The 14,989-nt window shown below is 39.2% G+C and overlaps 1 protein-coding gene across 1 annotated transcript in view; it reads left to right on the top strand.

Annotated features, from left to right (window-relative positions):
• vstm2a (V-set and transmembrane domain containing 2A) overlaps positions 1 to 14,989 on the top strand; it is a 144,585-nt gene that overhangs the window by 89,370 nt on the left and 40,226 nt on the right. The window contains exon 3 of the mRNA XM_041814346.1: positions 10,702 to 10,752. Coding sequence (XP_041670280.1) covers positions 10,702 to 10,752 — 51 coding nt within the window. The remainder of the gene's footprint in view (positions 1 to 10,701; positions 10,753 to 14,989) is intronic.

The following is a 14,989-nucleotide window of genomic DNA, read 5'->3' as shown; positions in this document are numbered from 1 at the left end:
ATAACTAAGGAGAAAAAAAGGCCTATTTTGTGTCTCAGTGTTTGAAGCATGGCGATGTATGAAACAAGGCCAACAAGTTGTTGAATAATTTTTAATGTTTAATGATGTTTTGGCTCGTTTCACATCACACATTAGCTTAAAAAACCCTGGTGTCACAGATAAATGAGTGAGTCACTTTCACATTAACATGGAAAAACTGGCCAGTGACTGAGCTCCAGAAAAAAATATCACTATATCTGTAGTGTCAGCGCTTTAACAGAACTATGATGAATTAATGCTTTACTCCTCATCTTTGTTAATTTACGTTTTTGTACAGAATCAGTAAGTCTTCTCTTATACAGCCCTTATAACTATAAATAACATTAAAGGACCACAGACAGGGCTTGACATTAACTTTTTTGCTCACCAGCAACGGAGGCTAGTGGTTTTTCAAACTTACTAGCCACTCGGTATTTCCACTAGCAGCAATTTTGGTGTTCGGAAACAATGCGCTATATGTCAAATTTGGTACAAAGGGTATGATATGACACACGTTCGCTACTTTCCCTCATCAATATGATCAATCTCAGCTCTCATCTTAATAAAGCACCTCTCCCTGTACACCGCACACTACAGAGATATGTCACACTTCACTGTTAGAGACTCATCTAAGAGTCAAGACTCTTAGATTTTTATTTTCTTCAATGGATATTAAGTTTATGCTATTAAAATACTGTTAATTGGCTGTTTATTAGGAAAAACTAAAGCAGATTACAAGAACATCTCTAATTTTCATGCTGAACCCCACAGGATCGTCAGCATTCCCACACAACAGTGCATGCAATGTTTAAAATATCTCAGAAATGGTTTGACAGATATCTCTGATATAAATTGCAATCTGTATCTTACCTTTTTCCTGGTCTATGGACAGAAATCTTTTAAATCATGCACAAAGCACAGTGTTTATTCATAGCTTTGATACTTCAAATCTATATTGCTCCATGTTAATCCAATCCATGTTAATAGGACTTCTTATGACAATTATGCAATGTAAAACTTAGCAACCTTGCTAGCTGTATTTGACACAGGAAGTAAAACAACAACTTTCTATTTGCCTGTCAGTCAATCAAAATGCTCCAATTTCTTCTTCTATGGTGACTGCCACCAATCAGAGCCAGCCAAAGATAAAATAGAGGCAAGAGAAACAGCAGATCATGTGTTTATGATACAATATGATACGAAGTGACACAACACGACACAATACGATACAATATGATATGATACGGCACGACACGACACAGTACAACACGATACGATTCACTTTATATTCCCCTTAGGGAAATTTGTCTTGGACTCCAAGTGCTGTGCACATGAAAATGCCAGATAATAACATGTAGAACAATAGCAATGATGACCTTGTGGAGACAGAGTTGCACTTATCAATGCAATATCCAACCACATAACCCAAACATATAACCCATGCATATAACACATATTGCACAAGAATCTCAGAAAAAGTTTAAATGCTAATAATAAATAACAATGAGAACAATTTAAATACAGCAAGATAAATATTAGATAAAAGATAAGAGAAAGGTTGAAATCTTTCAGTTTCTCTCCTTGTCTGTTCCTGAGTTTCAGTTTTGGCTGCATTCAATCACAAACATCATGATGTGAATACATTTGAAAGCGTATGATTAGTGCAGTGTAACTTGTAGCAGTTAAAGGTCTAGGGTTATTTTATGTGGCGCTAAACATTGTCTGGAAAAAAAAGGTGACATTATCTTTTTTTTTTTTTTTTAAGGTTTATTTTGGGCATTATTGTGCCTTTATTTGATAGAGGAGGGTAGTGGATAGAGTCAGAAACGGGGATGAGAGCGGTAAAGGGTAAAGGGCCTCAGGCCGGCTTCGAACCCGGGCCGTCCACATACATGAGGCATGCGCCTTAACCACTCAGTCACCTGCGCCCCGAGGTGACATTTTCTTAAAGAGAAGCTTTACTCTAAGCTTCCAGAGTATCACAGAGGAGGAATATGAAGCTTTGATGCCCAATGTCAACACTGCAGATGTGGATGTTGAAATTTGGAAACGGCAAAATAGCCAATTGCCAGCAGCGACACCTGCCAGGTTTTGAGATTTCCTTCAGAATCACTGTGCTAAAGGCTCTTTTGATGATGCCTGTAACCGGTACTGAGCGCTCCTTTGGCTGCTCATGTTGTTTAAAAACATCTAAGGAGTCTGACAGACAAACGGCTGACTGGACTGACACTGATGATCATTCCTAAAGATATTAAAATAAAAAAGAGGCTGTTCTGACAGTTTGGTGCAACAGGGATAGGATGGTATAACTTCTTTTAGGTAGGAACACAGTTTAATCTTTCTAACTCCTCATCTGGCCTGTTAGTGTTAGTAGTGGCGGATATGTTTTGTCTTTTGCAATTTTCCTTATTTCTCTTTTTTCTTGTTTCTTTGCTTTTCTTAAAAAAATGTTGCCAAATGTTAAATCAATTGCCACCACAGTACCAGCTTTGACCTCATATTCCTCTTTAATAGCTTTGAAAGAGGCCCAGTGCAATGCTTTCAATCTTTAGCAGTTTTAAAGTACATGTCCTGTTTCTCTCTCTCTCCCCTGTTTGATGTGAAAGTGCACGTGGAAACATACAGGTGTCATAGGTGCCATTTCCATGCTGAAATGGTTTTTGTGCATACATTGGTTTGTCATCCTGCTGTTGCCACTGATAAGCGCTGTCAAGTTTAATCACATAAATTGCAACTAACCACAATTAGTGCGCTATTTTTTTCTAATCACGGTTATTTTAATGCGTTATTATCCCTTCCAGCTAACTTTGTTAAAGCCATGCTTTGAAGCAAAGTTGATGTTGCGCTTAAACGCTTCCATTTCTAATAGTATCACTTACTGTGGAATATCCAGAAGGGATGCAATTTCACAAGTTGTTTTATTGCAAAGGAAGCATTCATCACAGAACCACTGAGCTCTTCAGAATGACCCATTTAGTATCACAAATGTTGGCATATAGAGACTGCACGGCTTTGTGCTTGAGTTCATACACCTGTGGCAGTGGGGCTGATTAAGGCACATGAATTCAATAAAAAGAAAAGTGTGGCCAAATACTTTAGTCCATGTACTGTACATTAGCTGACTGGATTTCCATCTATTTAGGAATAAAAGATGAAACTGACCATGTAGTACCAATGCATGACTCTTTAAGGGAACATCAACTGTCATTCTGATAGGTTTGATCTATGTTTAACCTAAAAGCGACATTTGCATAATCAAGGACTTAATCTAACCTCTGTGCCGGACTCTTTGCCTGGATTGTGCACAGCAAAATGTTGTCAGACATACCCAAAATCTGTTTGCACCTTGCACTTTAGACAGCATGCTTAAAGTCGTCAAAACAAGGCTCTGTAAGTCTTCATGCATCTTATTTGTACACACAAAATACATCCAAATCCATGTCTTCTTGCTGATTTTGATTTGCATCACGTCATGGAGGCATTTAAGTGAAATAGCACCGCTTCCTGTCAGATTTAAGGACAATCCAGATGTCATTTAAATATGTATTTATACCACTACTAAGCTGGAGATGATAAGCTTTTCACTGCAGTATGTAATGATACATTCCCTCTGCCACCATAGCTTAAGATTACATGGCTTTATGTGTCAAATGAAGTCCATGACCTGAGTTTAACCTCCTCTGAGTGTTTGTGTTTGTGAAGCGGATGATTGCCGGATAAGCTCATTTAAATGTTTGGTCTTTTAAATGTGTTTTCATCAGTCGTGCATGTCTATCATCCAGGGTCAAGGCTCTCAAATGAGATCTTATCCCATCAAAGTGAGAGCTGCAGCACAATCACAGCAGCATGGGTGGTCCAGCCTATATTTCAGTTTAAATGATGACCATTTTTCTTCATGTGACGTTAATTTAGTCTCAGAAACTCAATAAAGCCCTTTTTGATGCACAATAATTGCAGAGCACATTTTACAAGAAGTCAATTTGAGATTTGCATGAAGAATGGCAGTGTGTCATGGTGGAGGGGTTTTGCAATAAAGAGACAAGCGATTGAAATTGAGATACTTGCGAGCGGCCGCAGCTTTGCCTCAGAAGGCACTCGGGCAATAGAAATGAAATATAAATGGGAAAATAATGGAGGTTTATTCCGACAGATTCATTGAAAACTTTTCCAGAGCTGTCACTGGCTCAAAAGTAACTTCTTCTGGGACCACATTTAGATAAGAAAATGTGTCCCTGACAAGTTCAAACGGTCAAATACACCAGCTGTAAAAAGGTTTCACACAAACATTTTTATCAGCAGCAGCAGGAACATCTTAGCGGCAGATAAACGCCTTTTACAGCCGATGATAAATGCCGGGACTGTGAATTGATATTGGACATTCATTATGTCCAAATTACCTTAATTGCATTTGTACAGTGCCGGGTGACTAATGGGTTCATGCTCATGAAATACTGAGTGATTTTTTAGTTTTAGTGTCTGTAAATTCAAAGTCAATTGGATAAAATATTTTACAAAGTTTTAAAGCTAGAGGCGAAGCCAGATGTGGATTAATTATCAGGACATGAACGAGGGGAACACAGCCAACTGACCTGGGGAAAGAGGAACAAGAACGCAGATAAAAAGGATTCACATTGTCATTCCTTTTTATCCCACTGTTCCCACTGATACCAAATCATAGCTGTCAGCTCTTTAAATGCTGCTGTGTGTTATCAGTCCTGATGCTGCTGTCTTGGATGTGTGTAATGCCAGCCGTGCATGCTGTTCTGCCACCCTGATGAACCCAAGATACAGGAAAAAAAACATCATGTTTTAGTCCCTTCATCCACTTTGACAGCATAGTTTTTAAAAATTCTACTATTTATGATAGCATCCATTAGCTCAGTTGCAGCTTCAGCTACAAATGTAGGCAGATGCATAATTAAACATGAGGATTTCAGGGGCTGAATGCACGATTCAGCTTTTATATCTGAAGATTGTAGCAGCTCTCGAAAAATGAAAAAAATAAACATCCATCATTTGATCTATTTCCTGTTTACATTTCCCCAAAAGCCACAATGGTTGAAATCTTAGTCCCACATAAAAATGCAACCTTTTCAAAGCAGCGTCCTCCTTAAGGGGGGAAGGAATAAGGAGTTTGTGTTTCTATGAAAAGGATCTGGCAGGATAAAGTGGAATAAAAGAAAAGTCTGATTGAGCTTTAGCCACTTTTATGCCTTCATGGTGGAAACAGCAGAGAATGGAGGCGTTATTTTTAAGGGTTGCTCATTCCTCTGGATGTTAATCCATAAATCTATGCTATTCCTGTGAGCATAGTATCTTCGGAATGCTGTACGGGATTTTTGTCAAACTTTGCAAAAATATTCACTCTGACTCAGTGATGAACTAGATTTGGAAGTAATTGGGTCAAACATCAGGGTCACTGAGCCTCGTATTCATCCCCTATTGTGCATATGATATCTCAAGAATGCTTTGATATATTTCCTCTTAATTTTGCATTAACGGGGACTTGACTCAAGAAATGAACTGCGTAGATTTTAGAGATAAAAGGTCCACAGATAGTTAAATGGGCCTCCTGTTCTTCATTTGCTTTCTGGGTTTTTGTTGTGAAAGAAAACTCAAAGGGATTTTTGTCAATGTTGGTGCTGATTAGGACTGATAGATTTTGGAGGTCACTGCTCAGAGGTTAAGGCCATTGGGCCTCATGTTCATCCTTTAGTTGTAAAATTAGATTTAATGGATTTTCCTGCACAACTGTTGAATTTATAAAATTGAAATTGTTAAAGTATGGAAGACATAGGCCAAAAGTTTTAGGTAACTGGGCCTCATGTTCATCCCTTTGCTTTCCAGGCTTGTCCTTTGGACATGTTGCTTTATAACTAGAACCACCATCAAGGGAAATTTACTTGGGCTGTTCTTCAATTATGTCGAACTTTGTATTGATAAGATCTTAAAATCTGTAAGTTATTGAATTTTCCAAAAAATTTGTTTTGTAGGTATTGTTCATATTCTCCCAAGCATTAGTTCTCTTCCAGACTGAATGATACTGTCCTCCAGGAATTTCCTATATTTTGCAGCATTCATTTTACCCTCTACCATGACAAGCCTTGCAGGGCCGGCTGCTGAGAAGCATCCCGACAACATGATGCTGCCACCACCTAATATGGGGGATGGTATGTTGGTGGTGATGTGACGCAAACAGTCCATCTTGTCTGATGGCCACAAAGCAACATTTTGGTCTCAGCAGAGCAAAGAACTTTCTCCCACTTGACCATGGATTCTCTCACATGCCTTCTGCGGAACTCTAGTCCAGATTTTATCTGGGTTTTCTTCAACAGTGACTTTCTCTTTGCCACTCTCTCGTAAAGCTTTGACTGGTGAAGAACTTGTGTATCAGTTGTTGTATGCAGAATTCTCTCATCTCAGCTGCTGAAGCTTGTAACTCCTTCAGAGTAGTCTTAGTTGTCTTGGTGGCCTCTCTAACTAGTCTTCTACTTGCACGCTCACTCAGTTTGTGAGGATGGTCTGATCTAGACAGATTTACACATGTGCCATATTCCTTCCATTTCTCGATGATGGATTTAACTAAAATCTAGGGATGTTAAGTGCCTTGGAAATTTTAGTTGTATCAATTCCCTGACATATTTTTCAATAAACTTGTCTGAGTTGCTTGGAGTGTTCTTCTGTCTTTGTGATGTAATGGTAGCCAGGACTACTGATTAACCAGAGACTGGACCTTCCAGACACAGGTGTCTTTGTACTGCAATCACTTGAGACACATTAGCACCAACTGGCTGGACCTCTGTTGACCATGAGTGATTTATAAAATCAATTGAAGGATGAAACATTCAAGTGGGTGAATGCATTTCATAGGCACAGTAGTTATGCATAGCTTTGTTTACACTGACACGGAACAGACACCTTAACATGCATCCTAAAATGACACATAGTAGGAGTGAGGTGGTGCTGAATCAACTTAACCAAAATGTGCAACAATACAGATAAATGCCATATTTTGAAACACAAAAGACTCAAACTGTCAGCGGCATTAGATAATATTGTTTAAAGCTTTATGCCACTTCTCGTTCCTATCAAATGAGGTTGAAATGATAAAAAGAATGACAAATTTAACTGTCAAAAACACTCTGGAGGGAGGAAATGTTTCCAGAGAGCCAAATTATCAGAAGTTAAACAATTTATCAGAGTAGGCCTTTGATCAGACAGAGGAGAATATTGTAAATGATGGCATGCTTGTTTTCAAGGTCTCCAGAAAGATGTCTGTGGTTTTATTTGAAATATTAAGTCATTATGCTTCACAGCACAGCGATGCTCCTAACACATTTTTAAAGGCACAGTTTGCAAAGGCTGAGAGCTATTAGAACGGCTTTCAAAACAATAAGCAATAAAGAAAAAACTAAATATAGCCGTTTAAAAATGAAATAGGAAGCATAAAACCACCTAAATTACAAATTAAATGGACCTGAAGTGCAGTAAGAGTGCAGTTAGAGCAGGCACAGGGGAAGAGCAGAGCTTTTAATTTAGATTTCTAAGTGGCTACAGTAGGGACACACTCAAGATCATAAGAAAGTTGGTTTCTAAAGTTTCTAAAAGCAGCTTCATCCTGTGTTGCGCTGACTCAAGGTACTTCCAGCCGACTGATTCCTCAAGATCTAAGGGCCCCGCTGGGTTTGTGTTATTTCAGGAGTCAAGAAATGAGTTTGGGCCTGTGATTATTCATTGATTTAGAGACTAGCAGCGGTGCTTTCCAAGTTTATTCTCTAAGTAAATGGGAGCTAGTGTGAAGATTCAGAGCAAATTGAATGTGCATGATTCTCTTGATTCTTGCTACAGCACAGGCAAGCATGAGATGAACTCTAACAGCCTTTTTTGTAAGGCCCAGAGAGACAGCACGGCAGTAATTTACTACCAAGAAATGAAAGCATGGGTGCTGCTTATCAAATCCTTTTTGGACACAAAAACTCTGATCATTACGGGTTAATATGTTCAATATTTTGTATGTTTTTTTGCCTTTGTATTGCTGCTGGAGGTCAGATTAGAATCAAACAAATACCACATTTTCTATCCTCTAGTGTAATGTGTAATGTAAAGTTTTTTGTTTTTTTTTTACTCCATGCCAACTCCGAGTATTTTTATAGCTTTTTCATTCAGTTGAATGAGGTTTTTATTCAATTATTTGATTCAAATCCTTCAAACAGTGGGTCTAAGGCAGCATGTTCTCTTAATGAAAGACTAAAGACTAAATACAAGTTTCACTCACACATCTGTGATACACAATATTGTTCATAAATGAATGAAATAAGAGGCTGTGAATATGCTGAAAATAGCAAGCATAGAAATAGACTTATTGCAACTGTAAACCATGGTGATGTTTTCAGATCTACCGCCGACTCTTGCAGCAGTTTAGCCATTGACAAATTTCATCTTCATCAGTTTTAAACTTCAAAAACATTTTGCTTCCAAAATGATCTTCCTGCTGAAACCACTGCTGGGTTCATACCATGTGATAACCATGTGATGGCCCAATGTTGTATTGTAGTTCAGGTGTCCATATAAGACTGGCTGTAAAGCCCAGTGATGCATTATGGGGCCATTATGACTGTCTTCTTTTTTTTTTTTTTTATTATTATTATTTTTGAAATTTCCTGACTGGCACCAGCCAATAGTGCAGGGTCAGCGACCCATTGGTGGTGACAGTTTACTGTACGTCTCCTAAAGGTCCGCTTCTTCCCCTACTCTCCTCATCTTGCTCCAGCTTAGAAAGTGAAACCAAAGTGTCTGTAGAAAATGAAACTTAGGCACTGTTGGTGGGGTAAGGGTAATCAAGATTCTGCAAAAGTTGTAAAGTGTCTTTAGTCTGTACAGTAGACGATCTGATGCAGTCTGTTTATGAAATAAAAATAAGAAGGTATATACTTTGAGGTTCTTGTTATGGTTGACTCAAGGTTTCTGGGATCCCAAAAATATTTCAGGTCTTATTGCACGGAAGTTTGGGAATGATTGGGCACAAATTCCCACAGAAACACTCCAAAATCTTGTAGACATCCTTCCAATGAGAGAGGTGGCTGCTACAGCTGCAATAGAGGGACCAACTCCATATTAAAGTACATGTATTTGAATAAATGTCATTGCAGTCTGTGTTGTCGAATGGTCAGGCGGCCGAATATTTTTGTCAGTACAGTGTGTGTTTGGATGAAAACTGTAGTCCCATTAATTTTCCCATAATAGAATGTTAAAATGGAATTAAACCATTTAGAGCCATCATTTTGGCCTCTCAACCCTGTCACTGACTGGCGACCAGTCCAGGGGACCCCCAATGGGATAAGCGGTATAGAAAATGAATGGATGGATGGATGAGTGGATGGATGGATGAATGGATGGATTTTGGCCTCTATTAGCATATTCCCTTGATCACAGCAGCCACTATGCATAGACCAAGGTAGAGAATCTGGTCCCAAGATTAACAGTGGGACTTCCATCTTCTTCAGGTGACATATATAGACTGCATACTGAGCCCATATAACCGCTCTGAAGTTTGTAAAAAGAGGGGGCTGAAATTGATGACTTGAACAGTCCAACGCCAAGACAGAGGAGGACAATTAATCCTGCCCCTCTGTTAAAGACGTCTCCTTGATACAATAGAGGTTGCCAAGTCCATCTGTGAAGTCAAGACGTAAGAGTCATGCATACAAGCAGACAGAGAAAGCTATGGCTCCTAATTCTGCTCATTAATCACCTGTCTGCCGAACATCCTCCAGAGAAAAGCGCCCTGGTTTCTCTAAGGTAATTACAGCACTTGAAGGAAGGCGCTCTGCCGCAAATGCTCATAAGTAGCCATCTTATCCTGCCCTTTCTTTTTGGTGGAGAAAATAGCCTCGATGTCCTCTTACTCCTCCTCCTCGTCTCAAGCCCTTTCTACTGCAGAGCTCTTGCTCCTCTTCAGCTTTGTAGTCAGCAGACTTTATTTCTTTTCCCGGGCACACATCCATTTGGCATCCAATGTGGGATAAATAAATTATAGCCTCTAAAATCAATGCCCAGTCCATGGTGTAGGCTGTAGGCTTAGTACTTGCCACCATGCTGGAATTACGCTGCCAGGGATCAAACAGGGGCAAGCCTGGAGACGTGTTTTTGGTGTTTTGAATTCTTTGCACCGAAAAGCCTTTCCCTTTTGACATTTATTATTTGTCTTAAGTTTTCAGGAGTCACATTACTTTCACCTCAGAGACTGATAGAGGTTTTTAGACATCATTTGTCTCAGGGAGCTGTGAGTTTGTCACACAGCATCCTGGTCTGAACCGGCGCATCCTCCAACACACCGCTGCATCTGGAAGCCAACTCTAATTTCTCAGAACAATCCTATGAGCCTAAAAATAAATCAAAAACAGTGGCAAGAGTGACATCTTTGTGCATTTATTTTTAAAGGCAGAAGCATTGCACCGCAGTCACTCAGTCTGTAAACTGCGTGTTGATGTCTGAATGAAAGATTTATAACCATCAGAAGACAGATGATGCTTTTTTACTTAAAGCTGTTGTAGTAGTTTTATTGCTGCTGTTCCCAGAGTCTAACACTTGCAGAAATCCATCTTTTAGTGTGTTCTCAGAGTGGCTCTCCACTGTACCACTAACACTTTCTTGATACTCTTGTTTGTTGCTCTGTCTTCACAGATGGAGATGATACCAGAGCCGGATCCTGATGACGAGGGGACAAAAATAAGTGTAAGTTAAAAAGCACGTCATGAAACCCTGGTCGTGGTGGCAAGCTGTCGTGACCAGAGTTGGCATACAGAGCACACACAACAGCAGCTGATTTTTCTGAATAATACACCTTCAACCAGAGAAAGGAGCTAATCAGGGGAATCGGAGGCGGTGTGTTATTACTGTCAAAGTGGTTCCCTGCTTGAGCACATGCCCTGCAACTGTTCCGCCCCATGCTTTTTTTTCCTCTCCTGCCATGTCATGTGAGCACCACACAGCCTTTCTGGAGACTTTAGATATTGGTGGAAATATTCCTGCATGCATTGCAAAGTGGCACAGTATGGATAAAGGTAGCATATAGACATCCTAAAAGCTAGGACGCCTTTGTCCTGATTCCATTCTGTCACAGTCCTTGGGTTCCAGTTAAATTACTGAGCGATTTAAGAGAGAATATCATGGTAAGCTTATCAGGTTTAGATTGGCTGCCTGGAGCAGTGAAATCAGCACCTTGCATCTGTGCCAGAAACAGACATTTTTTAGCTCTGGCAGCACACTCAACCTCCATTTCAGAGCACTTCTTCTCGACTTTTATTGATACCAGGCTATGAAAGACATCCTCTTTTCTTGGTGGTGTCAATAGAATCAAAGTTAGAGTTAGAGTTAGAGTTATATTTAATTTTTATTTAACCTTTATTTAACTAAGAGAACCTTGAGGAGGTTAAAAATCTCTTTTCCAAGAGTGCCCTGGCCAAGAAAAGCAGCAGCACACTTCAAAAGTTACTGCCAGAAATTTAGCAGCCATACATACAAGCATACAGGTGCATTAGGACCAGTGATGGGAATAACGGCATTAAAATAAACGGCGTTACTATCTGCATTATTTTTTTCAGTAACGGGTAATCTAAATAATTACTATTTCCATCGTTACAATGCTGTTACCGTTACCAACAATTATATGGGGCACGTTATAAACTAAAGCTACTCATTGAAGCTCTTGTCATCTGACTTGGCTCTCAGCCTTGGGCGCTGCCAAACTGTTTATTTTTTTCTTTGGTGCGGGAGGAGGGATAAGTGATGATGATTGGCTAAAGTAGAGTAAGCTTTCATGTTAAGCCAATCAGAGGCAGTCTTCAGTTTACACACAAACCACACACACACACAGCGGCCCCACACACCCAAACTAGCAGTGGTAAACTGCAGCAATGGCGAGTCTGGAGGGATAGTTGGCGTTTTCAAAGTGGAAGTACAGACACTACTTTATTCTCCTTGAGGTAAAAGGCAAGAACGTACATGTGAAGTGTAGGCTACATTATGTCCCGGAATGAAGTGTTTGTCCACGTCCGTTGTAAGCAAATAAAGGTGCCAGAGACCGGGGACCCCCACTGTACTTGAAGGTGGTTGAACACAGCCATGCATATTCAGAGAATAGTCATGTGCAGACAAGGCTGCCCATGGGGGGGTTTCTGGGGCCCAGCCAAACTGGGGGCCAGCAAAACTAGGGTCCATTGTAAAGTTAAGCTGTGGTATTTTATATTTAACCTGAATAATAACCACTCTTATCAAGGATACACATTTTAATTCATTTGTGTGGTAAGTAGCCCTCCTAAAAATGTAAATCCTTTTGTTGAAAACAAAATTCAAATACGATAAAAATAGCTAAAATTGGTTAATAATGGCAAGACATGGTGGGAAAGGTGGTGCAATTGGGTTTTAAAAGTAGTAGAAATTATTAGAAATTCCAAAAATTAGATAAATGTGGCAAAATAACAAAAAAAAAGGCAAAAATGAGCTTATTTAGTGGTAAAAGTGGATTCAAAAGTAGCTGAAATTGTGTTAAAATGGCAAAAATAGCTGGAAATCTTGTGAAATGGGATGAAAATTGATATAAACTGTCAAAAAAGGATTAGCTGAGGCAGAAAAAGTCAAAAACTGGCTCAAATGGGCATATCAAATTAGGAAATGTGGCTTGAAAAGTGGCAAAAGGGGTTAATAGTGGCAATAATATGTAAACAGAGCCAGCAATTTGCAGAGAGTTGCAAGATTTGGTTTAGAAGTGGCAAAAACAGGCAGAAAAAAGTAGTGGAAAGGGTTTAAAATTGACATAAAATGGGTTTTAAGTTGCAAAAATGTGTTAAAATTTGTTAAGATTGGTAGGAAAAAGTGATGAAAATTTGTTAAAATTTGACAATATTGATGTGTGGCAACAGTGTCATTTAAAAGTATGTTCTTAGTTTTTTAAGGCATCTAGAGACCCCCCTGAAAACCCTGAAATTTACAATTTTCTGATGAAAAATCACAGCACTGTTGTCAATGGACTTGTTTCCCTTCCAACAATATTCTGTTCATGATTATCAAAAAGCCATCTAAAGTAAAAGGACATGCACTTCTGTTCCTGTCCAACCTTTACTCCAATGAAGAAAATGTTGGACAGTGATTGTTTTATTCATGTAAATTACATTTGAGAAATGGGCTAAATCCAGGTTAAATGGAACCATAATTTCCCTAAAGAGCAGAAAATTGTTTTGCGAATGGACTAGCAGAAGGCTTGGCTCATAGTCCCCATTCAAAGCTTGCAGTTTCAGACTCAACACTTTATTGTCCATACAGGATGTAAGTTAAAAAGCTTTAGAACAGTTTTCCATTCAATCTCTTGTTATTTTGGATAAGCCATGACCTCCTCTTCTGTCAGCTGAATGGAAAGAAAACATCTAACACTGGATATGTATGGCACTTACGTGCAGGTATCTCTATACAGAGCTTTGAAAAAGCAAAATAATCAGCACACAATAGACACTGGAATCCAGGCTTGCATATAATAGATGAAATCTGCTACTCATCTCCACAGAGACTGTTCTCCTGCAAACAACAAAAGCTGTCTGAGTCTTGACTAAAAAAGAAACCAGAACATGCCGGAAACCAAATCTATTGGCACCTCTGAATAGATGATACGCATGAATGCAATGTCTTTCACAGTGTGCTCAGAAAGTATTCAGACCCCCTTCACTTTTTAATTTTGTTATGTTGCAGCATCATTCACAAATCGTTTGGATGTTTTTTTTTTTTTTTTTTTTTGCTCGTTAATCTACACCCAGTACCCATAATGACAAAATGATTGCGGAATTTAGAATTTTTAACAAATGTATTCAAAATAAACAACTGAAAAATCACATTAAGATAAGTATTCAGACCCTTTACTCAGTACTTCACTGAAGCACCTTAGGCAGCATTTACAGCCTTAAGTCATTTTGAATATGATGCAAAAAGCATAATATGCCTGGACTGGGGAATTGTCTGCCATTCCTCTTTGTAAATCCTCTCAAGCTCAGTCAGAATTGATGGGACTCTGGGTGGTCAGCCATTTTCAGGTCTTTCCAGAGATTTTGAATAGAGTTCAGGTCAGGGCTCTGGCCAGGCCACCCCAGGACATTCAGAGTTGTCACTTAGCCACTCCTGTGCTTTGGGTCATTGTCATGTTGGAAGATGAATCTTCAGCCCAGACTGAGGTCCTGAGTGTTGTGAAAAAGGTTTTTATTGAGAAAATCTCTGTACTTTCCTTAAACCCTGATCAGTCTCCCAGTCCCTGCTGCTGAAAAACAACTCCACAGCATGATGCTGCCACCACCACACTTCAATAGCTGCATTTCCATTACCCTTAGAAATGTGTAAAATCTAAATAACACAATAAAAATCTGGAAATGGAACCAACTGAATTTCCAAAAACCTCTCAAACATTACTTATAAGTTTTAAGGGTTTTTCAGACGTTTTAATATAGAACTATATCGCAAAAGTGCAATGGAAAAACTTTTCCGCATTTACGAGTCACAGGATATATCAATGGTGTCACATGACCAGTTCACTCCAAGACAACACAGCGTAGTACGTGTGGACAGGAGAGGAGACAAGACTTCTCTTAACATCATACTTATACCCTTATATGTGGCTTTTGCCATACATATAAACTTTGCCTCTGAACTATCATCCCTTGCCTTTTGTTCAAAATTATCAAGGCAACTGCTGTAGATATAATCATAACTGTACCAACACGCAACAGGTTTTGAGTGCCCAGCTTCCTTGCAGTGGAGTCATGCAAGATGAGATTTTATGAGAATTTCAAGGCTCATGCCCAAAACACCCTTCAATGGAATCACATTCAAAGCGCAATCGTACTCAGTCGAAATTTAAGAAGTATGGCTTTTAATTTGCAAAAACCTGTAATTGAAACCCAACTACTGTTGGGTTGGAGAATTGAGACCTACC

This window comes from Cheilinus undulatus, linkage group 19 (assembly GCF_018320785.1).
Source record: "Cheilinus undulatus linkage group 19, ASM1832078v1, whole genome shotgun sequence".
Taxonomy (NCBI): Eukaryota; Metazoa; Chordata; class Actinopteri; order Labriformes; family Labridae; genus Cheilinus; species Cheilinus undulatus.
This window is presented reverse-complemented; position numbering and strand designations above follow the sequence as displayed.